This window comes from Diplotaxodon limnothrissa, linkage group LG19 (assembly GCF_057381915.1).
Source record: "Diplotaxodon limnothrissa isolate DT_005_m linkage group LG19, D_limnothrissa_male_GT1.1, whole genome shotgun sequence".
NCBI lineage: Eukaryota > Metazoa > Chordata > Actinopteri > Cichliformes > Cichlidae > Diplotaxodon > Diplotaxodon limnothrissa.
In genome coordinates this window covers 24,040,529-24,068,071 of record NC_140614.1, presented here as the reverse complement: position 1 = coordinate 24,068,071, position 27,543 = coordinate 24,040,529, and the positions used below count along the sequence as shown (strand labels likewise).

At 41.8% G+C, this 27,543-nt stretch overlaps 1 protein-coding gene across 1 annotated transcript in view; it reads right to left on the bottom strand.

Moving 5' to 3' along the window:
• Window positions 1-20,661, bottom strand: part of LOC146612262 (nardilysin-like) — a 32,279-nt gene extending 11,618 nt beyond the window's left edge. The window contains exons 1-14 of the mRNA XM_085343576.1: window positions 20,608-20,661; window positions 19,775-20,121; window positions 19,007-19,235; window positions 16,806-16,887; window positions 15,451-15,604; window positions 14,390-14,463; window positions 14,157-14,252; window positions 13,842-13,964; window positions 11,969-12,026; window positions 11,218-11,291; window positions 10,105-10,174; window positions 9,790-9,867; window positions 8,596-8,716; window positions 420-478 (exon numbers count right to left, since the gene is read on the bottom strand). Of these exons, the coding sequence (XP_085199702.1) occupies window positions 420-478; window positions 8,596-8,716; window positions 9,790-9,867; window positions 10,105-10,174; window positions 11,218-11,291; window positions 11,969-12,026; window positions 13,842-13,964; window positions 14,157-14,252; window positions 14,390-14,463; window positions 15,451-15,604; window positions 16,806-16,887; window positions 19,007-19,235; window positions 19,775-19,977 (1,421 nt within the window). The 5' untranslated portion in view covers window positions 19,978-20,121; window positions 20,608-20,661. The remainder of the gene's footprint in view (window positions 1-419; window positions 479-8,595; window positions 8,717-9,789; window positions 9,868-10,104; window positions 10,175-11,217; window positions 11,292-11,968; window positions 12,027-13,841; window positions 13,965-14,156; window positions 14,253-14,389; window positions 14,464-15,450; window positions 15,605-16,805; window positions 16,888-19,006; window positions 19,236-19,774; window positions 20,122-20,607) is intronic.
• Between the last annotated feature and the right edge of the window lie 6,882 nt (window positions 20,662-27,543).

The following is a 27,543-nucleotide window of genomic DNA, read 5'->3' as shown; positions in this document are numbered from 1 at the left end:
ACAAAGAATTACAACTTTTATTCACCTCATAAAATTGCTTAGACGCCACAACACCAGCACTCTCTAAGACAGAATAAGGAACATAATAATAACAAAAATAATAAGACCATAAATATACAAATAACAGCCAACCACACATATTATGTTGTCACTATCTCAAATAAAGCAGCATTTACTACAACTACACAATGAGTCAGACAATCAAACAGACAGAAAATCCATGTTGTATATTTGATTTCAAACTGAGAAATATACCTATCTTATATCTACCTATCTTAGTGAGGATATTTTTGGAAAAATGAGGACCGGTGGACCTGTGTTCACTTTTATAGACCCCATTTAAAGCACTGTTTAAGGGTTAAGATTGATTTGAAGGTGTGTGTGTGTGAGTGAGAGAGAAAGTGAGTGAAAGAAAGTGCCTTTGCAGTGGTCCAAGTGTCTGCAACATCTTCAGGTACTGGAACACGAGGCGAGTCACCTGTTAAAAGCCACAGACAAGCAAATTATTAGTGTATAACCACATTTATTGTTAGTAGAATTCCAGCAAAAAATGATTCCTTCCTTTCTGCAATCAATCGATATGGAGGTATTGTTAAGTTTTATGATCCATAACAATTACAGTGATGCCAAAAAGAAGTTGCCAATCATGTTAACTATGGTTACCTGATTATAGTCATTAGAACAGCTCTGAAAACTGAGTTGGAAAAAGTGGTTTCATTCAGAATACTAAACAGCTCAGTAATACATGTCTTGATCCCACTTTTAGAGAATCAGACATGTAAATGAAAATATCAAATCTCTGTTAAAGTAATAGTAAGAGTAAAAAAATAATTATTACCATTGAACAAAACCATTGTTCATCAGTTGTGACAAAGTAAAAAATCACTTACAATAACTTAAAATTAGTATTTTCTAACTCCAGACATCAATTTTAAAGGGGCCTTTTGATATTTTGAAATATGCATTTGCTTCCTTGCCCAGAGTTATAAAAAAGATTGATGCCTCTCTCATAGCAGTACACCAGGTATGAAGCTACTGCCAGTAACTGATTTGCTTAGCTAGCACAAAGACTGGAAAGTCCACTGGTTTCATAGTCTCGCTAATTAATACATAATATCTTCATTACAGTGGAATTATGCACCAGACTGTTTCTTGCCAAGACCAGCTACGAAGCAGGCACTTTAAAAATGCAGGCAGATTTTTATGGTCTCAGTCTTGTTGCAAAATCTGATCTTTTTTCCACTAGTGTCTGTACACAGTTTGTGGCACAATCCCCAATCCTTGTGAAGACTGTACAAGTAAGAAGCAGCATGCTTATTCATGAGCATATGAGATGCAGGTGGGGTGCATTCTGTTATCTTTGAATAGCACTAGAATAGCTGTTTGTCAGTGTCCATTTTTATGCTAGTCAAGTTAGCCAGCAGTAGCCTCATAATAAATACAAAAAGAAATTGTCCTTTTTGTATTTATGGTGCTCTTTGCCTGCTATTATGTTTTACTTTTTGATTTTTATATGTGAAAAGTGCTATATAAATAAATTGTACTTACTTAAATGAGAGCTGTATGCTTTCTGTAATACTCTATGGGCTACCTAAGGCAAGCTCCAAGCAAAGTTAACCCCTTATACAAATACAGCCTTAAACCTGTGAGGGAACACTTTTCTGAACTGCAGGAGGTTTTTATTGCCAGCACCAGTTTCATATTAAGTTGGCTTGCTGTGTGTCTAACAGGAGGAGAAGGCAAGGCAAGGCAAGGCAAGGCAAGGCAAATTTATTTGTATAGCACAATTCAACAACAAGGTGATTCAAAGTGCTTTACAGAGACATTAGAAACAAAAACAAATAAAAAGCATGATTTAAAATTAATTAAAACAAGCAAACAAACTAACTAACTAAACACACACATTTCACACCTGTTCGCGCGATCTGAACCCTTATCGTAAGGGGAGCTACCAGTCCTTCTGTGGACGAGCTACTTTCTATTTTAAATTCCCTGAATTTAAAATACTCTCTAGACCCAGTCTAGACCCAGTTGGGGAGCTACCCAGAGCTCTAATCCCACACCTGTTCGCGCGATCTGAACCCTTATCGTAAGGGGAGCTACCAGTCCTTCTGTGGACGAGCTACTTTCTATTTTAAATTCCCTGAATTTAAAATACTCTCTAGACCCAGTCTAGACCCAGCTGGGGAGCTACCCAGAGCTCTAAACCCACTTAACAAACAAACAAACAAACAAACAAACAAACAAAACAGTATATAAAATCAAAACAGATAAAATCAGAACAGTAGATAAAATCAGTAGTTAATGTAAGTTTTGAAATTTAAGCTTAACAAACAAACAAAACAGTATATAAAACCAAAACAGATAAAATTAGAAATAGATAAGATCAGTAGTTAGTGTAAGTTTTGAAATTTAAGCTTAAAAGTGTGGATTTGGTGCTTTATTCAAATGCAGCTGAGAACAGGTGAGTCTTCAACCTGGATTTAAATAAACTGAGTGTTTCAGCTGATCTGAGGCTTTCTGGGAGTTTGTTCCAGATATAAGGAGCATAAAAGCTGAATGCAGCTTCTCCGTGTCTGGTTCTGACTCTGGGAACTGATAAAAGACCGGATCCAGATGACCTGAGGGATCTGGAAGGTTCATACTGGGTCAGCAGGTCACTGATGTATTTTGGTCCTAAACCATTCAGAGCTTTATAGGCCAGCATCAGAACTTTAAAGTCTATCCTCTGACGGACAGGTAGCCAGTGTAAAGACCTCAGAGCTGGACTGATGTGGTCCACTTTTTTGGTCTTAGTGAGGACTCGAGCAGCAGAGTTCTGAATGAGCTGTAGTTGTCTGACTGATTTTTTAGGTAGACCTGTAAAGATGCTGTTACAGTAATCAAGCCTACTAAAAATGAATGCATGGACTAGTTTTTCCAGGTCCTGTTGAGACATCAGATCTTTTATCCTTGAAATATTCTTGAGGTGATAGTAAGCTGACTTTGTTATTGTCTTAATGTGTTTTTCTAAGTTTAGGTCTGCATCCATCACTACACCCAGATTTCTCGCCTGGTTTGTGGTTTTTAGATGTATAGATTGAAGTTCTCTGGTGACCTGTAATCGTTTTTCTTTGGCGCCAAAGACTATTACTTCAGTTTTGTTTTTGTTTAGTTGGAGAAAATTGTGGCACAACCAGTCATTGATTTCCTCAATGCATTTACCAAGAGCCTGTACAGGGCCTCGGTCTCCTGGTGACATTGTGATATATATTTGTGTGTCATCTGCATAGCTGTGGTAGTTTATTTTGTTGTTCTTTATAATCTGTGCCAGTGGGAGCATGTAAATGTTAAACAGAGGGGGTCCCAAGATGGAACCTTGGGGAACTCCACATGTGATACTTGTCTGCTCAGATGTGAAGTTACCTATTGATACAAAGTATTTCCTGTTTTCTAAGTATGTTTTGAACCAGTTTAGTACAGTTCCTGAAAGACCTGTCCAGTTCTCCAGTCGTTTGAGTAATATGTTGTGGTCAACTGTATCAAATGCTGCACTGAGATCCAGTAAAACTAGGACTGACATTTTTCCACTGTCTGTATTCAGACATATGTCATTAAACACTTTTGTCAGAGCGGTTTCAGTGCTGTGGTTCTGTCTAAAACCTGACTGGAAGGCATCGTAGCAGTTATTCTGTGTTAAGAAGTAATTGAGCTGTTGAGAAACTGCTTTTTCAATGATCTTACTTAAAAATGGGAGATTTGAGATCGGCCTGTAGTTGTTCATTTGTGTCTTGTCAAGATTGTCCTTTTTCAGTATAGGTTTGATTACAGCAGTTTTTAGTGGTTCTGGAAACACACCTGACATTAAGGAAAAGTTGACGATCTGTAACAGGTCTGACTCTAAAGTCTTTGAGACCTTTTTGAAAAAACTTGTTGGCAGGACATCTAAACAGCAGGAGGAGGAGTTCAGTTGACCTAAGATGTCCTCCAGGTCTTTGCTGTTAATAGGGTGAAACTGTTTGATGGTGTTTAAACAGCTTTTCGGTGGACACAGTACATATCCTGGATCTGCTGTTGATGTTCCAACTGCTTGTCTAATCTTTTGGATTTTGTCTGTGAAGAATTTGGCAAAGTCATTGCAGGCCATGGTTGAATGAAGTTCAGCTGCCACTGGCACAGGAGGGTTTGTTAGCCTGTCAACTGTAGAAAATAAGACCCGAGCATTATGGCTGTTTTTAGTGATGATGTCAGAGAAGTAGGACCTTCTTGCACTCCTCAGTTGTAAATTATAATTGTGAAGTTTCTCTTTATAGATGTCATAATGAACCTGGAGGTTTGTTTTTCTCCATCTGCGCTCAGCTTTCCTACACTCTCTTTTTTCATTTTTCACCAGTGTGGAGTTTCTCCATGGAGACTTTTTCCTTCCAGAGATAACCTTCACCTTAATGGGGGCAATAGTGTCCATTACATTTAACATTTTTGCATTAAAGCTATTGACGAGCTCATTGACTGAACCTTTGGACAGGTCAGGTGTTAATGGGAAGACCTGGTTAAAGATCTCACTACTGTCTTCAGTTATACACCGTTTTGTGATCACTGCTGTTGATATATTTGTGTGGGCTGAGATTTTACTTTCAAAGAAAACACAGTAATGATCAGATAAGCCCACATCAGACACAGTAATGTTTGAAATGCTCAGGCTCTTGGAGATCAGTAGGTCGAGAGTGTGTCCTCTATTATGTGTGGCCTCTGTTACATGCTGAGTCAGCCCAAAGTTGCCCAGAGTGTTACTCAGGTCTTTAGTCCCTTTGTCCTGAGGGTTGTCCACATGGATGTTAAAATCCCCAACAATAATTACACAGTCGAAATCAACACAGATCACAGACAGCAGTTCACTGAGGTCATTAAAAAAGTCTGTGCAGTATTTGGGAGGCCTGTAAACATTAAGAAACACAACTTTGGATGGGGCCTTCAGCTGTAAAGCCACATATTCAAAAGACTGAAAACTTCCAGGAGATAGCTGCTTACATTGAAATGATTCATTAAATAAGACAGCAACCCCTCCTCCTCTCCTGCTCACCCTGGCCTCACTGATAAAACTGTAGTTAGGAGGGGTCGTCTCGATGAGAACAGCTCCACTGTTATTTTGGTCCAACCAAGTTTCAGTTAAAAACATAAAATCAAGGCTGTGCTCAGTGATTAAATCATTAATTAAAAATGTTTTCCCAGCTAAAGATCTAACGTTTAATAAAGCCAACTTAAGTGTTTTAGAGGCATTACTTGTCCCCTCGTGTTTGGGAGCAGTCTGTGGCACACAAGGTATGTTTACTATGTTTAAAGATCTTTTAGAGTGCAGCTCTCTGTGTTTTGACCAGGCCACATGTCTCCTGTCACCTAAAAGTACAGAAATTTTAAAACCTTCTAGTAAACAGGGTCCCAGCTTCTCCTGGGAAAAGTCACCACTGCCATAATCCTCGCAGCCCGGACCCTCCACACATCACACATCAGACTGCGGAGACAAAGCATGAAGGTGGTAAGGAGGAACTAAGGGGGGCGAGGCTGGGCAATGTGACTTCGATTGCTCTGTTGAGGGTGGGGCTCGGTGGCGAACCTTTGGCTGCTTTGGTGGGGGGTTTATGGGGGACAAAGAGGGATTGGGCCAGGGGGTAGATCTGAGCCCAGCATTGACCCGCTCCATCATCTCTTCAGTGAATTTCAGGTGTGGGGAGGAGGGAGAAAGGGAGGGGGAGGAGGGTGATGGGGGTGATGGCCTGTCAGGGGTTTGGGGGACTGGGGAAGATCCTGGTCCTGGTCGTTGGTGTTGTTGAGAGAGTTGGAGGCAAATAGGGACCCCTCTTCTTGCCTCAGATGTCTCTCCTTTCTGAGGCTCTTCCCGGGTGGGGGCAGATGGAGCTCCTCCTCAAGGTTTCTGCTGGGCTTTGTCTGTTCTTGGAGTACTGTTTGTTCTTCTTTATGAGATAACTCCTCGTTTATCTCAGCCTTGGCTCCAAGCACAGATGGATGACGTATGGAATAAAACAAGTTGAAGGTGAACAGTTTCACCCCTGACTTGTTAAAATTAAATCCATTTGCTTTAAACAGATGCCTGCGTTCCCAAAAAATATTAAAGTTGTTGATAAAATGTGGTCAGCACATGCTGATATAAGCCATTTATTCAGTGTAAACAGCCTGCTGAATCTCTCGTCTCCTCCTCTGACCGGCGGTACAGGTCCACTGATGAATACAGCTGCATTCAGAGAGTTTACAGTGTTTAATAATCCAATAAAGTCCCGTTTCAGAACCTCCGATTGTTGTTTGGACACATCGTTTGACCCTGTATGCAGGACAATGTTTGTCACAGTTGGATATTCATCTGCAATTTGAAGAATTCTCTCCTTCAGGATGTTGACCATATCGTTAGGAAAGCAGAGGACTTTAGTGTTCTTACCGCACATGCTTTGTACATCCTTTACAGCAGAGTCACCCACAATCAGCGTTTCAGGCCTAGCCTTTAGCTTTCCCCGTGGATTTTCAGGCCTTACTTCGCTACTTTTAGATGGATGGTTGTCCGATATAGATCCAGGGTCCTTTGATAGTGGAGCAAATCTGTTCTGCAGTTTCACATTCAGTTGGGTTTGTTGTTAACCTTCCTATTCACGGTTGTCCAGTCCTGTTTCCTCTCGTATACAGGGGTAGAAGAGCTTCTCTGTCTCGTAGGAAGTGAAGGCCAGTCAGTTTCAGAGATTTCAGCTCACTGTGCCCTGCCTGTGGTACGTCCTCCCCCTTCCAGGAGACATGATTTATGTCTTGGTTTTGCACCAAGACAGTCCAAGGGGGGATTATCGCTTGAGGATTTATAATAGTGCACAAAGTCTACTTTCTTGGTCATGTTATCTGTGCTCCTTAGCTGTGTGCTAGCTTGCTCATCGCTATTGTTTTGAGTCAAAGGCAAGGTTGTTTCATTTCCACACAGTCCATTTACCTCCACGTTTACTTCTAAGCGATGAATTTTTGTCTCCAGCGCTGCAATCTTCTGCAGGAGGCTGTGGTAGTCATCTGTGGAGAGGGAAGGCATCTTGTTGCTAGTTAGCCTAGCGGTTAGCACCTTTCTAGGCTATCGAGGCTGCTCGGTGCCCAGACGCTGTAATCAGGCTTCAGCTGTGTCTAGGCCACAGACACACGGAGCGCTGAGGATAAGGTAACTATAAAAATGTTGCTGTTTCTGTTAAGAACACTTTAGTCCTAATGATCTATAAGTGTCCAGAAGCTATCGCAGGTAAGCTCATATGGAAAAAGGGAAAAAATCAGCATAAAAATCGGTAAAAATCAATAAAAGAAGCAAAGCATTTAGAGAGCAAAGAGATGAAGCGTCCACACTCAGAAGTGGGAGACATGTCACTGATAATCCAATGGCACACTGTAATTTTGATGTCAAGCTTGACACACTTTAGTGTCATCCACCTCGAGTCTGCTGATCCCTCTAATCAAGTCATTTTATTTAAAGAACAATTTTTTAAAGACGAGAAAAAAAAGCTAATCTATATAAGCCAAAGTCCGCATAGGTATATAACCAAGTGAGTGATAAGACTTTTGAAGGTTGTAAGGTTTCCCTTTGTAGTTAAAATTCCATTGACCAACAATGTTTAAGCAGCCTTTGTAGATAAGCAGTTCATATGAAGTTCAAAAGGACTTTATCTGCTGAAAAGGAAATCTTGAAACCATTAACTATTGTTTCACAAAAGCTTTATATTGGCCTTTTCACCATTTATAATAAGCAACAAGTCAACAGGAAAGTCTTGTCTGGATATCCCTCAAAAGTAAGCTTTTGTCGCCATAGGGCAAACTAACTGAAGGTGTTCCCAGATCCAGATCATCATGATTATGCACTTAGTTACTGGCCCTTAACAAAACGATATACATACTTTAGTACACTGGTATTACATATTCCTAATTCCATTGTTAGTCTTCCCACAAAAAAAACAGAAGACTAAAAAATGTCTAAACCTAATCTGACAGCAAGGAAAAACAAAAGTCGTGTGTAGTACTTCCATTACTACCTTCTGTTGAACCTCAGTAACTGACTGGATTGTGTAGTTGATCGACTTGTTCAGGTGTACCACCAGAAATATATCACTAACTCTTACACTTCACTTCATTTCATATTATTATCCATAAAACTCTTGTGAGTTTGTCAGTGAATTGAGAGGTTATTCTGCTGTTGATCCAAATAAACAATATTCTTGAGGTTGTTTAAGTATTTATACGGAAATTACCTCAGTAACGGTGAACAGGATATTTTTCCATTGCATACTTAAGAGTACGAAATGGTCCTCTTGTCAAATTATCAGGCACTGCCTTTGTGTTAAATACAAGAGTTGCCATAGCAACTGACGCACAGTGCTTCCTTGACCTTAACTGTTGTATGCCAGCTACTTCCAGTATCTTAATAATGAAGAAAACCTGACTCTTTATGATATGACAATTAATAATAAACCTTGCGTGGGAGATTGATGCTTAAACCGCTGATTAATTTAATTTGCCCAGTCCCAAGGTTTTTTTCCTTTTTATTTTGAAAGAAATGCAGAGGAAATAACAAATGTTAAGAGTTTTCTTTACCTTGTAGAAGTTTTGGAAACCCTCATCAGTTAGGGTGATGGAGATTGAAAAGATGGAGTAGGTGGTGTTTTGGTCAAAGCCAGTTTCACTGTTTCCTCCAAACAAAGCCACAGCCCAGCACCTTTGAAAATGCAACATAGAAACATAACAATAAATTACCACAAATAGGCCTTCGACTAAAGAATTACTCACTGTTGTATGCGGTAAAATGAATGAACAATAAATAGAGGGCATTCAAGACATGTCACTTGATGACTCCTGGCTGCAAACACTTCACTTTCTACTGGGTGAGTGAACAGTCACAAAAATACATGTAATATTAAATCATTCATTTGAACAGCTTACACACATTTGAGACTTGTTGGACCATAAATCAAGGTGAACACTTCAGTTGTTTAAGAGTATAAAGACATCTTTCATTCATCTGATGATGCACTTAAAGGACAAGTTTGGTTGAGAAGTCTGCTCTGTATCAGAATAGGCTACTAGGAGGAATCTAAAACCTTTCTATACTGCAGTCTTTATACTGCACTTACAAAAATGTACTATTACATGGCGTATTTCTAATGGATTTATCAATGGTAAATAATCAGCAAGAACATGGTATGATAATTTGAGGCCTCTGATCAGTAATGTTCTACAGACGGACATAGAGATCATTTCCAAATCTGACAGAGCAGGACAACATGTTCCCATTTTCAAACCCGTCTCTTGGCCCTTTTTGCTAGGATTGTCTGAATTCAATAAAAACAACCACTCCACTGCCTTTGCAGTTTGGGAATTAAGTCAAAGTACACTCAAATTTCACTGTTGTCATTTATCAACAATTGAAAGGATTATAAACACTAAATAGGAGCATTCTTTTACACTATCCAAGTGGTGCTGATGGTAAAGGGAGCATTGGATGGGCTCTTGGTAACGTGGGATGACACAAGGTTTGGTAAATCACTTCACCACTTAGCAACAAGAGGCTGAAATGCACTTGTACAGCCATATCCAGAGATGAGAACGTATGAATCACATTGTCAAGTGGGATGGCAAAGTGTATAGTATGAAGATTGGGCTCAAACACACAGGGCTGGCGCAGAGCGGGGAAAAAAGCTCATGTATACCCAGCAAATTGAAGAGCTTTTAATTGGGTTTTGGAGTGCCCTCAAATCAGAAAAACAAACAGACAGAAGCAATAACACTCACTTCTTCCTAAGCACTGAGAGGATGCTTCCTGTGCCTTCATGGCCAATCAGCCAAGAGATGTAGTGGAGAGGCTTCACTCTGACGAAAATGAAAAGTAGAAACAAAAAAACATTGATGCAATCCATCTACAATCAGGGGAAAAGCATGGTATCTTTTGACTGACCCAATTCTATATTTATATAAAGAGACATCAATGCAAATCAAATGCATGCGTGGGGAAAAAACAAAACAAAAGAATTTGATGAAATTTCTCTCAAGAGATGGAGAGCATTGTGTGACTCTATATTTGTTGTATATGTTCTGCATGGCGCTCACCTGTAGTATTTCTCCTGAGGAGGAAGAGCCCAGGTGATATTCAGTGCATGAACTTTCCCGACGGGGACAACTGTGAATGCAAACAGGTGGAGAAACACCATCAAGCACCTGAATCAAACGGACACTTGGCCTGGAGAAGTAAACCTGACATCAACAGAAAAAGCAAATGGAACCACTGATTTTTTGATTCAGAGCTCTTTCCTCTTTCTGTTACATATATTTTAAATAAAACTGCATAAAGGCAGCCTATTTTGCATGCTCTTATTTTCGTATGCTAACATTAAACTCTGCCAATTACTCCCAACTGTTCAGCCATCTAGAACACTCCGTTTCCACTATTCTTGGGTCTGTATGTCAGTGATAAATGATAACCCCATTAATGTCATCAAAATTGCTTGTCTAAGAAAGTGGATAAACTGAGCATCAGCAACAAGTCCCTGTACACAATAAAAAATATTTGTACATTCTACTCATTTTCAGTTTTAACTATGTGAAAAACTACTTTAGCAGAGTCCATGAATAAAAATATGGAGCTGGAAATGAGAACAACAAGTCCCCTTTAAAACTGCAATTTGAATCAGCTTGACAGCCTCGAGTAACTCGTCTCAGCTGACATATTACACATTCTGGTCCTCAGTGGCTCTTTTGAATACATCCGGACTCATTATAAATGTCTTATATGCATCATCACAGGGACTGAGTGAAAGCTGTTTTGGGATTAGTGTCACTTCAAGATGTGAAGTGAATTATTTCTTTGTGCTCAATAACTAGCCAGTTGGCTAATAAGCAGAGAAGCAAAGGATTTCACAGGATGTGTCCCGATCATGTCAGGGCTTCTACTGGCCCAAATGTAGAAGGCAGTAATGGATCCAATGTGCTTGTTCTAAATAAATGGTCTGAAACTGGATATGAGATTTTAAATGAGACAGTATGTTTTTATTAATGATGACAAACTACTCTGGAGACCCCGGGCTACAAGTCATTGATCTATGGAGGACCCAAAGGTCCAACTTTGAGAACCACTACTTACATAACCTGTTAGGGCTTATTTATATGTGGGAACCTGCAGTACACCAGATGTGCTTAGAGATATCCGGTAAGGTGTATCAGTACCTCTGTAGAGCTTGCTGAAAGCCGTTGTGTCAAAAGGATCCACCATATCAGAGAAATCTGGCTTGGGCAAACCACTACAAACACAAAAACAATACCATCACTTAAACAGTTCCAAGACGTAATTAAAGCGACTTCAACCCACCCTTATGTTTTAAGTAACATAGAAAACAGTTAATGGAAAAGGTTTCAAGTATAAGATTGAGGATGGATGTCTCCAATTACTGTTTACACAATCGGGGAAGTAATAGCACATTATTTCTGTCAGGCAGAGCTATAAAATCCTTTCATTCATTTAAAGCTTGATGAAAATTAATTTAGTTCATCTAAAGAAGTTAAAGTCACTTCAGGCAATTTTACAAGGATAGATGTGAGCATGTGGAAATGTAATCCTTTAATTGAAATGAAAGCCTTAAAAACTGGAGGTTATGTGCTTTTTATGTGTGTAACAGTGACTCTGATTCACTAAAAAAAGGTTCTGCAATGACTCATAAAGCATACGGAAGCGGTGCAGCAAAAAAACACAAACATAAAAAAAAAAAACACTAATTCAGCTCAGCTCCGCTTTAGGGAGAAGAGATCCCTTCCAGGTGCATCATTTTGAAGAAGAAAAAAAGCATCTGAGATGAAGAAAGCGGAGAAAGAGATGGTAAAAAGGTTTGACATTTACATTTGAGCAAAGGATATTGAGACTCAATCTATATAGCGCCAGCTTCTCATCACAGCAACTGAGAGCCTCTTCTTGAATACTCACTTGTTAGGCACCTTGCTGAAGATCTCTCTGACCCACTCCTCCAGAGTGTCCAGCTTCTCTAAAGGACGCAGTGAGTGAAGGAGGATAAATTAGAGTTTGAGTGCGTTTCAATTATTCTGGCTGAAAACAACCACTTAGATTTGGGGAGAAGTCAGTGCAGTAACGATACATACTAAAATGCTTGCTTTAAAAGAAACTATGTTACAGTGTGGCTTTACATGCTTTAATTTAATGCTAAAATGTAAATGAAAATTCACGAATTTCTGTGTTTCCAACTAAATAAGGTAGAGCCTTCTTCCTTTTTAATTATTGCTAATGCAAACAAACTAAAAGCCTACATTTAGAGCTTTTACATTATTGTATAATGAGATGCAGCTTTTGTATTTTGCATTGCAGCCTTTTTTTACAAACATTTTAATGTATAGCATGGTTAATTTAATTGTGACAGCTTTTTCCTATGCATGTTTCAAATTACTAAATGGAAGTCAAAGTTGTTTTTCAAGACTAGAGTACATAATTTTAATTCAATAACAAAGGAGCAATTGTTTACAATGCTCTTCTTTATTCTTTATCCCTTCTTTTGTGCCAAGTCAACAGTCAGTTCACACTGTTGCCTCACAGCAATATGGTTACTGGTTCGAATTTGCCAGCCAGCTGGGGCCTTTCTGTGCTCTCTACGCTTCTATGAGTTCTCTCCGGGTACTCTGGCTTCCTCACACAGTCCAAAGACATGCTTGTTAACTGGTGATTCTAAATTGGTTGTAGGTTTGAATTTGAGCATGGATGGTCGTCTGTTTCTCTGTGTTGGCCCTGCAACAGGCTGGCAACCTCGCCCTATGACAGCTAGGATGAGCACCAACTCCCCCGTGACTCTGAACCAGACAAGCAGTCGAGAAAATAGATGCATGGATGGACTCTTTAATGAAACATGATGTAAAAACCAGGTAGGATTGTTCAGCTGGGCTTCAAAACAGATGTTTCCCCTTGCTGATATGGAAGCTCCTAAAAACAGCTTTTTCAGGCAACACTGATCGATATTATAAGCAAAAATCCTTTGGCCTATAGGTTGAAAAAGTTTAACCGCACTCTCCGGTCAGATGCCTGAGGTTAATTTCACCTCTGAACACAACCAGAATGATTAGTGCAATGTAGTGACATCATAATGACCTAATGCACACAGGTGCAGACATATATTACTGCACCAAGCAAGTCAAAGCGCTAGAGGTGAACAAAAAATTGAAGCGAGCAAAGAGAAAAAAAGGTGCAATTTTATGAATATTATAAAACCTATATTATAAAACCTTGCAAGGAAAGGTGTTTGCAATCATCAGCAGTTTGATGCTTCATCATTTTCCAACAGAAATGATGGTTATAAATATTTCCGGTTGTTTTACTCCAATTAGCGATCTACTATAACACCTTTGCATCCCTCTACACTGGCAGAATCTTAGACAACAAAAGAGGTGCAACAAGAGTGAATTTTACTGAGGGCGAGTAAGTGTTTCATGAGGATGGCATTTCTCAGCACCAAATGTCAACACTTCATCATTTTACTTGTATGCTGTAGTTAATTAGCTGAGTGATATTTTCTGTGAAACCAAGAAAATACATTAGATACTTTGTATGTGACTTTGTTTTGAGTAATACAGCAATTCGAGCTGATTCGGGAATGATTATCTACAGTTGGCTGAACATGGATGAAGTGGATCCTCATTTGAGATAATGATCGTCTGAATTTTTGATTGATCCACAGATTGCTTTTTCAATGAATCGGTTCATTTGGTGTATGAAATTATTGAAACAAATTACATTTCTGTCAATCTACTAATCGGCTAGTTCTTGATGCATAATAAATGGGAATGATTTTCCTGACCTTTTGACTGCACAGCCAGAGTCATGTAGTGGGCAGAGTAGTATTTCTTCCAGAAGGCACGCAGCCGCTTATACACATTGATCTTCATTCTTTTGGGCTCCTGCTTCAGTGTCTCCGCATTCCCTGGTATTGTGACAAGTTAACAATCAAGTGACAAACATAATACATGACAGAGAGGAGCCCTAACACATGCAGGGATATGAGAAGGCAGGTAAACTGGTGCAGGTTTCAGCTCTCCTGTTTGTTATTGCTGAACATACCCCAAGGAGGCCCTGCGTGTATTATTTGTCCCAGCAGTTGTTTTTACTAACTCACCCCAGCAGAACTTGCCCATAGGGTGTCCAGGTTTGGCCAGACTGCCAAATAGCATCTCCTTCCTGTGGGAGTCAGATGGCTTAGCCAGCTGGTACTCTGATAGACAGACGGAGGGACACAGGAAAAGGTAAGATGGGACAAAAAAAATGCAGAAAATGCACTAAAACACTTTATATGAACCAGGATTAATTTCTCAGAATGCAGGAGTGATGCACATAGGCACCAAGACCCACCACTGTCAACAGCCTCCACTTCCCTGTCAATGGCATCCCGAATCATTAGGGGGCAGATGAAGAACTGTGCCCACCTGAGAACAACAGGACAAAGTGGTAATGTTCAGAAGCAGACAGAGCACAGATCAGACATAAACATTTAGATGTAGATGGACGCACATGACAAACAACATCCAATATATATCCAAGTGCACACCATGATCCACACTACATCTATCGGCCTCTGAGATCTGAATATATGACATCCAAGTTTCACTATTCTTACTTCATATCACTTACTTTATACATCCACACTGTTTAGATTGAACTAAACCCATAATTTAACTAAAACATGGAGCGACATCAGACATACCAGTGGTTTAAATGTAACTTTAAAGTTTGAAGTTATTACTAAAAGAGGATTTAGACATCATTTAAATTCAAACTGGCAGTGTCCAAAAGCATTTCCTTCGTCTCCTACTTCCCACTATAATTACCAGGTAAATGCGTCTCTTTGATTCACCCGTTCAGTTTATGAATTCAGCTTGCTAACTAAATTTGATATGGTTAGCTGATAACTTGCCAAACCACCCTCTGATCAAAATAAGGTCATTTCTGGCAATATTTGGACACAATGGTTTAACGGCAGTCAAAACTGCAATAGTGAGGTTTCAAAATGTAGAGTCCACAAACCCATGGATGATGTCTCGGTGGCTATTTCCACAAAGCAAAAATATTAGGACTGAAGAGTAAAAGCGAGCGCTAACAGGGAATATGCCTGTAACGTGCCACACATTTTCACAATATAATCATCAGGTCTGCTAGAACTTTCCTTTGGTAAATTATGCTCTAGCATGTTAAGTGCCTTACTGTTTGGATTAGACCATAGATTTTCCCTTATAGCCTTTATGAGTCTTTGGTTTCAGTCTAGTTACTAATTGTTAATTGTTCTAACTTGTCTCCGTTGCTTCATATGAGTTTATATTCTCCTTTTTCTTGTTTCTGTCTTGTGTTTACCTGTAAATCCTCACCACCTCGTAAGGATGACTGCCAAAAACGAAAAAGCCCAACTGACTCCTAACCTGTCAAGAGCCTCTTTGAAGTTTTTCCTCTGAATGTCAAACTGGAAGATGGTCCTCTCACAGTCCGTGGAGGCATTGTCGCTCCCACCGTGCTTCTTGAGGAAAGCATCAAAGCCGTTTTCTGATGGATACTTCTCACTGCCCATGAACACCACTAGGCGACAACGAAATCACAGTAAGGGTGAAAAGAGAGAAGGGATTACAAATCATCAAAAAAAAAAAAAGGAATCCAAAGAAAATAATCTATTAAAGCTACTTGCACGATGTGTCTTTTGTCGTTTTCTTATTTATGTGGACAATGAGACAAATGCAGACAATAACACATCACATTTCTGGCTCAGCTTTAATAGAATTTTGATAACTCTGTCTCAGATGAAGCCGCGTACATAACTCTAAATAGTGCCGGGAATATTTGGTGACAGCATGAGAAAAGGTTTCCTTTCAGAATGATCATTTGGAAACAATGTTCAACAATCACAATTGGTAGAGGAGACAGATAGCAATTTCTCTGCTGACAGTAGCATCAATAGATTGGATTGCAATTCTGAAGTTATGTGGCATTTTGTGCAAGCCTAGCTTTTTTTTTTTCCCCCAACTGAAAAATATCTTGCTTGCTTCCTCATAGTGAATGCAGTGATTTCTTGCCTTGTTCTTGTAGGTGATGTAAAGTTAATCTGCCAGCAAGGCAAGGCAGACATTAACCCACAGGCCCCAGATTTCCAGGAGCCCCAAAACCCCACGAACAGTGTAGCGTCACTTGGTTGGTAGTAAATTAATTATTTGCACCTCACATTCTAAGACTTTCCTTATGCAGGAATACATTAATTTTTGCTTATATTATGTATAGGAGTTAAAAAAAGGGACATTCAGTAGGAGAAAGCTGCAAATGTTCAAAAGCAACTGGTATACAACAATCTTTGCTGGATTGTTTGCTGTTTACTGTATCTTGGGATACATTATCATGCATTCTATGTAGTAAATGGGCATTTGTAAGTGATGAGTTAGATGCATAATGCACAGAGAGCAGGCAGAAAAGTGGGTCAAATAGAGCCTGAAAACTAATTTTTTGCCCTGTGGCCCCACAGTGGGTAGATCTGGTCCCTCTGGAGATGGATATTCTGGGAAATGTCACATATTGTTAACTGATACTGAACGAGACAAAAAAGGCTAAGAGGCACACTAAATAATTAAAACAAACTACACAAGGATGCATTTAAAATTAGGATGTGTGATAGGAAACATTGAAAACATATCTGAGGATGTATCTGGGGACGGAGAAACCACTGAATTAAAGAACAATGAAAACTTTTTTTAAAAAAAGATGACAATACTTGTCTACTGGATTAATTACTCACTGTGTTCCAGAAAGTGAGCTAGGCCGGGGAGATCGCTGGGGTCACTGAAGCTGCCCACACCAACACACAACGCTGCCGCAGACTGAAACACAGGATATCGAGGCATATCTGAGTCTGGCATTGCACTTCAGGGAAAACTTGAATGATACTCTGTTTATCTTGCTGCCAAAAAAGGCCATAAAGACAGAAACCAATGTAATAAAGTATTGAGACGCAGGCAACAAAATTGTTGAGTTTGATAGTTTTATGGCCTTAGCTGACAATATCAAAAACTAATCTTATCTTTTAAATGCCAAAAGCAATATATGAAAAGAACTTTCAGGTACAGACATGTTTAAAGTAGTGTTAGCTCCTGATGCTTACTGCACTGGGGTAGTTCTGATTGATCTAATACTAGGCATTAGTGGAGACCCTCCAATCATCCACCATCTGAAACAAGCCCATATAACACCTCTGATGCATAAGGTAAGGTAAAGACGCAACAACAATGCAGAGAAAACAGAAAACCCCAACAATCACATGACCCCCTATGAGCAAGCGCTTTAGCGACAGTGGGAAGGAAAAACTCAATTTTAACAGGAAGAAACATCCAGCATAATCATGCTCAGGGTAGAGCAGCCATCTGCCATGACTGGTTGGCATGAGGGGAGGAAGACAAGACAACGACAAGCTGTAGACGAGAGCCAGAGATTAATAATAATAATAACTAATGATTAAATGCAGAGAGGTGCATAAGCGCATATATGTATATGGCTCAGAGACCAGCCACATACGTAGTTTACTAAAGGCAGAGGAATTGAGAAATCATAGGGATTTGCATGTCATAAAGGCAAATATTCATTCATCTCTCCACCTACAGACTCAAAATTTAAACTATCACAACTATTTTTTATCATTTGAGAAGGCGTGCCTTCACCAAGAAGTGAAAATACAAAGCAAAGAAACACCTCGATCATCTCCTGAAATTAAGTCAAGGATTTAACACACCCAACCTAACACAGTGCATTAACATGCTTATTCATTCCGATATTGTCGCAATTACTTATTATCAGCAGATTAGACATGCGAACCTCACATCTACAGAGATGCTGTCAACAACAACATCCAGCTAGCGTTAGTCTTGTTTTCTAAAGCTCACACTTTGATAAAGACTTTGATTACATTCTCAGTTTATTCGTCAACTGCCCCAATCCAACAAAGTTAGAGCCACTTCAAAGAAAGTTAACAGCAGCTAATAGCAGCTAACAGAGACCAACAGGAGCTTCACTGACTCATCGATTTGTATCGGATTCCTTTCACGTTGTTTTACAGCCTCCTCCAGAGTAAATAGATGTAGACACCTGGCATATTGACAGCTGAGGTAAACAGAGGACCGACACCCTATACTCACTGCAGATGAACCCCAGCAAGGGTTGTCTGTCTTACAGCGGCCACTGTAGCTAAGAGTATACACTTGAATCGGGAGTGGAAAGAAAACAAAATTCTGTAGATTGCAATCTACTGACATCTAGTGGTGAGATTTTAAACATTGTAGCTTTAAGCCAACTTTCTCGTCATTGGTTCGTATCTGCAAAAGGAGGTTTGAGGAAAGGTGGGTGGAGCTTCTGAGCGTTGAGATATCCACTCCAACTTTTATGTTATTAAAATACTTTTTAAATGTGCAATATTGCCATTGTTTTGACAGTGAGTACTGCAGGGCGTGAGCAAAGTCTTTCTACTTTAAAGCTTGTAAAAAATCAAACTTGTCTTTATTTTCTTAGAAGAGATAATGATAGAACTAAAGTGTGTTTTTTAAAGTATTTTGTTGACTCTATTTACCTATAGGGGATTTTCACAAGCTTCACTGAAGAGGTATGTGCCACACTGCTAGATCTCTTGCACCTCTTTTGCGTTACCCCACCATGGAACATTTTCTAGATCTGCCACTGATCATATATAAAAACAGCTGTCTGAAACAAAGCATTTAGTGCAGTCTCAAGCCTGAGCACATACCCTGAACTCTAAATGTTTGAAACTCTGGCTGTATTTCATCAGAGTATTAGCCACTGTACATGTTGCAGAAAATATAGAAGAGCATAAAAGATGCACCTTAAATAGTGTGTGGAGTAATGGTGTCAATTTGTTTTTTACATTATTTCAAACAGTGTAGTTTTGCAAAACATAAATAAAGTCTATATGAAATGCTCTCTTGTTTCCTGTACCTGTTTCTCTGCATTTCCTTTCTTCTTTTTCCCCTCATTGTAATCATCTTCATCATCGATGCCCTCATCTTCGTCATCTTCCTCAGACCCATCCTCTGATCCATCTTCAGATTCATCATCGTCCTCCTCCTCCTCTTCTTCTTCACCTTCATCTGATTCTCCATCTTCTGTCGGTCCACTGTAATCTGAGATGAGCAGAGCTCGCAGCCCGTTTTCTAACACAATGTACCTGAGGAGAGTAAAGTCAAAGGTGAGATAACACAAGGAGAAGCACTGTGGTATCAATTGAGTTTTAGAGCCTTCACTGCTTTTTCTTAACAGCTTAACAGTTATCCCTTTGCAGATTGTATCTTATACCCTTTCAGCCCATCTTGTGCTGTGCTTTTTCACAGCAAATATTCCATCCATGCCCCACAGAGGCCTGAGGCACTGATCTGTGCTTAAAGCATGAAATCATCCCATCAGACTACAATAATATTGCACTGATCCAGCTGGATGGGAGGCTCAATATCATTTTTGGATCTGGGTTAGTGGATCTGGGTCGTTTTGTCAGCACTTTCACAGTCATGAATGCAGAACTTTAGCAAGATGTATTTCATTACACATGAAATCCTATTAATACCTTCGAGTGAGAATAACATACATAATAGAACAGATAAATCATGCAACTTTTCCTTTCTTTAAACAGCATAATGAATTATTTAAATCCTCATGGGAATCTGGTAGGAATGCTTGACTGTGCGGTAGAAGAGTTTGTTTTTTTTTTACCTGTACTGTTTGGGATCACTGGGTGATTTGATGATCTCTCTGTCACCGACATTATCCTCAGCTTCCCCCCCTCTTCCCGAGTCCCCGGCAGCCTGAATTTCCTCCCGGGACGCCGGCTCTGTAGCTTCTGCTGAAGCTCCCACTTGGACCGAGCCCGGAGAGTCAACCGCCGGGGCGTTTCTTGACTTGTTTGTTTGCGGCATCCTCGACAGAGATGACGAGACTCTGGCACTGCAGGCTGACAGCCAGGGGCGACCACAAACAACAGGACAAGTCGCTGTCAACGGCAATTTACTCCTTAGCGCGGCAGCACACCGTGTAAGCCTGGACAGAGCAATGATGAAGACCTGACATACGAGTGTGGGGGAGAAAAAACAAAGCTAAAGTTCAGCGCTCTGCGTCTAAAACAACACAGATTAACCAAGACTCTCGCTGTGGCGTGGGCCTATAGATGTGAAACTGACCTGTCACACACATATGGACACACACAACACCGGCTAGCCAGCGCCCACAATACAGCTATTCATACAACTGTCTGGTGGTTTCGCTCTATTCAGCTGGATGTCAGCTAAAATCCGACCCTGTCTCACCAGCCCGCAGCGAAACCTGAACCTATCATCTCACAGACCACCAAGAGCAAGTGGACATTTGAGAGGAAACACGAGTGAGAGAGGAAGGATTTAATGTTAACAAGCCGTGTCTGGTTCTGTTAGATGGTATTTGACACAAACAAAATAGAGCCGGAGTGTTTATTTTTTAATCTACTTCTACTTCTTCTTTTTTTTCTTTTTAGAAATACTTCACGAAGCCGGTCAAAAACAATGAAGCCATACCTCTCTCTGCCGACAGCAGAAGGGCCTCGGTGCCTGCGAATGTCCCCCACAGCAACAACGAGTGCTGTGATTTGTTGAGAGGAAGACGCGCTGAACTATGACGGCCGATGATTGGCTCTAGAGACAAGGAGGCGTGGTTTGGGTGTCAACACGTGTGCGCTGAGCAGTCAGGAGCGGTTACGTTGTAACAAGCTTCAGGCCCTGGACGGGCAACGACAGGCAGCCACCTGGATGCAAACAGACATCTGTTTATGATTATGACCAATAGATTGATAATATATCTTACCGGCCGCTTGTCATAACAGGTAAATGTCTTAGTTTCTCATCTCCTCATGCAACATGAACTCTCAGAGCTCTTTGAAGTGAATGCTGTCTTGTCAGCTAGTGACATAATAATAATAGTATCTGTACTTCAGAAAAACTGCCTCACCACACAGGTTGCACTTGTGAAGTCTTCACATATGGATCATTGGGTTAGGGACCACTAGGTGGCAGGCACAGGCCACGGGGGATAGGGGGGCAGGGGGGGGGGGGGGATTTACTCCAGATCCTTGAGGTTTATCTAGCTTTAAGACTTCCATTAGAGGACTATCCTTTAGTGTTGTTTTCATCAAATGCCAAGAGCTTTTAAGATGTGCATTAATGCATTCAGCACATTTGCAGGGAGATACTTACCACAACAGATGAGAAGATAACAAGAGGGGAAAAAAAGAAAGTTTTATTTCCCCACATTACAGCATTTGGGTATGTTAACAAAAAGACCTAAAGCGAGGGTTTACTGAATTGGTCTAATATACCTTTACTTCAAACATTATGTCACAGTCAAAGAGTTAAAAGCATCATCCTATGAATAAGCCACGTTGACATTTGTCCAGCGCTCCTCCTCGGCCTTCACTCAGCAGCGTGTTGGCATTTCCCCCCCTCCGCTCTGCCAATATGTCCTCCCCCTCACTCACCAACTCTCTCTTTTCCTCCCTGTCTGAAGCCAATCTGATTTGCCCCTGGGCTTCTGTCGGCAGAAAGAGGTGATAAACACCGCAACCATGACAACCGGCGAGCCAGACACACGCCTGAGTTCCTGGATCCTAATGGCTTCACTTGGCATCCTCTCCTCTTTTAATTCATCAGGTCCGGCCTTCACCTGAGTTGATATTAAGGCTCTCTGGACAGATGAAGGCGCCGTGATTCCGCTACACTTTGAGCTCTCTCATCCAGTCTTTTAAGATAAGAGTCTATCAGCTTGTGAGATGAAACAGTGTTAACACTAAAGCATGCACACTGCTTTAATTAGACCTCAGGAATTAGTCACTGAATAAATATTTCCTCTGTCTGGATAGTATTAACGCAAATGCAGGAATATTGATTCTTCTGACAGCGATTTTCACAAACAAATCCTACTGATCACTAATGGAGCCTCTGTGAAAACACTGTCACTGGGACAAGGCATGTGAGCACAAAGCGATTGCTCACCCAAAATTGCAAGGCCGTGGTAATAGCAAGGATAAGCACCGTATTAGAAACTCTGTGAAAGTGCCTTTATGTGTGTCTCCATGCGAAAACCTTCAGAGCAAAAATGGCAGGCTTGAGCTGGTGATCGATTGGACGGGCGTCCACAGACTGTGAACCTCACCTTTAACGCTAACACACATGGCCTTTTCCTGGTAAAATATATTGTATTCGTTTGGCTGCAACGTGAGCCATCATAATTTTCCGCCTTTTTTTGGTCCCTCTGTATGACTGAGCCCAAATTGAAGTTCACATCGGGCACCTCAGGCCTCCCCAGCAAAATGTGTCTGCGTGAAAATGGAATGTAGAATGCAGCCAGCTGAATCAACATAGGTAATATGAATGTGTCCCCCTCGGACACCTTCCTTGAGTCACGGGAAGCAGCAGCAGCAGCCTTTACCTTAAGACTCTGAGAGGGCAAGGTTCCCATAGCAACTGATTTGAATCCTAATTAAAACAGGAGATTTGATTAATTAGTTCAATGATGTGTGTGTGTGTGTGTGAGAATGTGTGAGAATGTGTGTGTGGCATGACTGTTTGCATGTGTGTGGGAGTCTGCATGTTCTCGTGAGTCACGGTGTATCTCGTGTGTAAATGAGGATGGGGAGGGGTGGTGGTTTTATATATGCCTATACGTGTGTGTTTATGTGTGTGTTTATGTGTGTGTTCGTGAGCCTGTGAGTAATCCTTTGAATCACTGCCGTGTCTCCAGCATGCGTGTGTGTGTGTGTGTGTGTGTGTGTGTGTGTGTGTGTGTGTGCTATGTCTCCCGGGAGGCTTGTCCTTGCCTGCAGTACTACTGTGTGAATCAGAGGTGAGGCCTTTGGAGTTGCCCTCTGCTTTAATCTGGAGCTAATGACAGAACCACCTGCCCTCCTGGCCATCCTCCCCCTCCTTCCAAATACCTATTCCGTCTATCTGTTGGCTCCCTCTTGCACTCCCCCCTTTACATGTTCAGCCAACCCTCACAACCTTACCCAAAATGCTCACTGTCTCCCTCCCACACTCAGCTTGTTTTATTCCCTTTTTCGCTCCTTCTGTCCCTCTTCTCTTTCACTTGCTTTCCACATCCTGCCACAGAGTGCATGATACTTCTGCCTGCATCTCTGATTGCCTCATCGCATTGAGTAAGCAGAGACTAGGGGGCAGTGCAGGCCCCAGTGAAACTCAAACACGTGTTTGGGGACGACTCAACGCTATGTGAGCAAGATGTAGCTTTAAGGAGCTCTTTCGACCAAGGAATAATCTGCGTCCTTATTCTTGTTGGTGCTCGTTCTTAAGTCTTGAGTTTGTGTGCCCTCACGCACGGAAGCCAGTCCCGCCGGAGATCGCGTGAGCGAAGGCATAATTGGAAAGAGCTGCAAAAACTTGGATGACCACTTTGTGTGATGTGTCCTCGGTGGAAAGAAAGATGGAGTGAGCAGGGAGAGGAAAACAAAGGAGGAAGAAATCAAAGCAAGTAAACCAGACTGAATTGACAAGAGCCCACAGGAGAATCAAAGTAAGAGAGTAACGAGGAAAGAAGGGGAGAGAGAAGGAAAGGAAGGAAGAAAAGATGTGTATTAAATAAGGAATAAGGAAAAGTATGCTCTGACAGAAAATAATTCACATGAGAGGAAGGGAAAGCCTTTGGAGAAGGAGCAAGCGGAGGAGGAAGAAAGGAGAAGTGGCTCAAATGAAACAGCATGACTCCCCATCCATTTCAACACTGGACAGCTCCATAGACAGCACTAGGCCAGTATAAATAGATCCCCTACTTTAGAGGCCCCGTCAACACTCTAAAAAAGTACTTTATGTGCTCAGAGCGGCTCCTGCCCCCAGAGAACAGACACACAGGTATCTGATGGTGCCTGATAACCATCTTCACTCAGTTCCTCTCCGTTTGTTTTCTTAATTTAGGGAGCCTCCACGGTTCAACAACAACACCTCTGTGAGAAAAGAGTGTTTTTCTCCCAAATTCTCCATCACGGGCAGCATTCTGCCCTGAGGTGGACAGTAATAACCCCAGGTCTGGCATCACATTACCCCTGTCACAGAGATTACAGTAATATCTCAGGACAAAAACCCCATGCGTGATTGAAGCTTATTTATAAACACAAGCATCCCTGCATGGTGTAGGCGAATTAAATGTGTGCATGCCTCAGTAAGCAATCCCCACGAATGCATGTGTTCATGTGGCTGTGCATACATGCCCCGCATCAGCCAGCCTGTTTCCATTGCGAGTGAGCGTTAAGTAGCCTTGTGGGGAAGCTGTAATACAGACTAATGCACCTGAGAGCCCTGAAATCTATAACCATCATCTACATCTCCCTGATATTACTGGAACCGTCTTACTGTTTCTGATAGGAATCTCCAGAGACCCCCCCCCCCCCCCCCCCCCATCTTTACTCCTGTAAGGAGAGAGAGAAAGAGAGAGAGAGAGGAAAGAGAGCACTAAGGGAGAAATGCACCTCTCCATTTCCTCAAGGTTATTCACCTTAATGCACGCTGAAATCAATGTGAAATTGAACTGAAAATTGAACTTTCAGCTCAGTAATGTGGAAGACATGTTGTTATTAAATCTTTTCCTATAGCCATGACACCGGCTGACTGATAGTTGAACGCTTTTGAATGCGTGTTTTCAAAACCATGGCACCATGGGGTGTTTTATTGAGACCCTCCCCTTGGTCCGCTGGAGACGCCGGGCTTCACGGGGGCTCCATAGCCGCCACTTAGAGAAAGTATCGATGGAGCATCAGCCACCTAGCAGGCTGTGATTAGCTGATGTGGGGAGCTCAATTCAGCGTTGGTAGGGGGGCTTCATTGCTCTCGATCTGGGCGGCATCTGTTGCGCCCACCACCCCCGTTTGGCAGGACAGGTGTTTTGATGTAGGCCGCGCACAAACTTCTGGGTCTCGCTGTAATCTCCGCTGCGGCCCCCCTCATAGAAGTCACCACAGTTTTCCCGACCGGTACCGTGTTTGTGTGCGCGTGTGTGCGTCCTCGAGCGAGCGCGCGCGCACGACGAAAGCCAGCTGGCACGAGTCGCCATGGTAACACACACCGGTTTCACGAAATCCGTCGGTGCTTAAGGGCAAGAGAGGAGAGATGAATAAACTAATGAGATTATAAATTATTGTCGGTATAGCTGAACAGTCGGGGTATTTTTTTTTTTTTTTTTTTTTTTTTACCGGGATGCGTAACGTGAGGAGAAAGTTTATGGGGCCCATTGTCTGTGACTCTGTTGTGTCTCCTGTAATCTGTTTATGATGAGGAACTGAACTGGCTCCTCTGGTGAGGAGGAACCCACCCTGCGCGCTTTGTGCCTCATATAAAAACTAGCAGGGCAGCCGCCTTATTGCATGATTAATTCCGGCGCCTGCCCCCCTCTTTTCCCCTCCCTTCTATGAATTACCTAGTTGTCTTTGAGATGAGGAGAGGATTCTCCATTATTACGCCCAGGTTACAACTCCGCGCATTGCACGTCTGTTCAGCAGACCAGTGCCGCAGCTCCCACGGGCTGCACTGTGGAGAAGCGGACCTGCATCCTAAAGCCAATCGTTTTTTTCCCTCTTTTCCTCTCTCTCTCTAGCTCTCTCTCTCTCCCGGTTTTTATCCTCCACCTCATTGCAGTCTTATCACGTCTCTCCCCCCCCCCACCCGCTCTGGTCCCCCCTCCCTCCCCATCCGCCTCAGCCGCTACAGGAGAGGAGAGAGGGAGCGAGAGAGAGAGGGAGAAGAGTGCGGCTGAATGTGAACGACATGTCGACAGTCAGCCTCTAAAGTGTTTTCTCGGTCGTTCTCTAATTCTTTGGCGGCGGACTGAGTGAGTATTACCCGCATCCCTGCTCTGCTAAGCGTCGCTGTGTGGATCAGAGAGGCTGGTGAGGAGAAACAGACAATGAGGAATGCAATTGGATTGCGTTGCTCTGCCAAGGATTTTCATACATAGCCTGGTAAATGTCTTAATAGGTTCTGTTAATGACTAGGCTGTTTAATTGGTCATGCCTTAATTATTCTAACTATTACAATTTGTGTGCGTAATGTTAGGGGCTAATTGATTTTCTTGAAAGGCTGTGAGCTATCCAGGCTCATATCCCCATACATTTGATCAGTGATGCTGCTGCTTGCCTGATAGTGCAGATCTGTGCTGAGAGCAGGGGCCCATGTAAAAGCCGGTGTGAAGCTTGGTGAGTGTGTATTCTGACGGACAGAGAGGACAGAGAGATAGAGACTGGAATTATGTGACATGAATAATATGGTGAAGAATAAGCAGTGACTGTCATCTCTGGTTCGCTTGCGTCAGTGTGCAGGTCTGGAGGAGAGGGGAGAGTGAGAAGAAAAAAAAAAACTCAGAGAGACTAAAGAAAGACAGGGAGGGAAGCCACACCTGTGTCAGGACGGTTTTCAGATGGACATGAAGACAGAAGGACAGAGACAGACGCACGCAGAAGCACAGGCAGAGTTCTGGGCTGCCACCAGTCAGTGCTTAAGTCCTTTCGTTTCTTGTTACCATAATGATGCAGAGCTATGCCGACTGCTGACTAGTCCACTCGGCTGATTGGAGAAAGAGGCTTGACTGTGTTTCTTCTCATTAGGTAGAGATGCCCATCCACTAAAGCAGACTCCTAACAGGATGGATCCCAGTGGTCTATCTGGACTCTGTATTGATCTCCTCTATACAGGGGGGCCACGGTCCAATAATAAACAATACATATCTAGACTGAAGACCCAGTGGGACTCTGAATGGGCAGTATTTTGTATTGTTTTCCAATTTGTCCAAAACTGTTGAGCATGTAAGCCTGTTTTCTCCTGTGAAGCACAGATGCTCTGAACACTTTCATACACTGATGACTGTTTTTCACTTCTCCTTATGCTTTCTTCCTTTAAAATCGTGAGGTTTTCCAACAAGTATTGCAGCATTACACTGGTTTGTTATGAAAGCTCACACTCATCTACACGTGTCTAGCTACCTGTTTCTGTACTTGGCAGGCTATAAAAGCCTACTTTTTGGATATGGTTTGACCTTTCTCACATTGTGTGCAACACACACGCATGAAACTTGGCTCCAGCACAGTTTCTCTGTGAGGCGGGCGTACATTGTGTACAGGGCAAGAGGAGGGCTTTGATGTAATCAATATCAGATTTCAGCTGTTTCACTGTGAGCTCTCATCCTGAGTGGCAGCCTTGACTGACTTCTTGCTGCTTATGCAATCCCACTCTTCTCTCCCACCTCACCCATTTCCTCTTCTTTTGTACCTACTCTCTGCACATTACTCCTCCTTTATATGTCTGCCTCTCCTTTACTCCTTCCCTTCCCCTTGTTCCCATTTTTCCTCCTCCTCCTCCTCCTCCTCTTCTCATTTCTACCTCTCCCTTCATCTTTTCCCCGTCATAATCATCTCCGTGATTGCTCTTCCTCTCCCGGGCGGTGATGTTTTCACTCCTGCC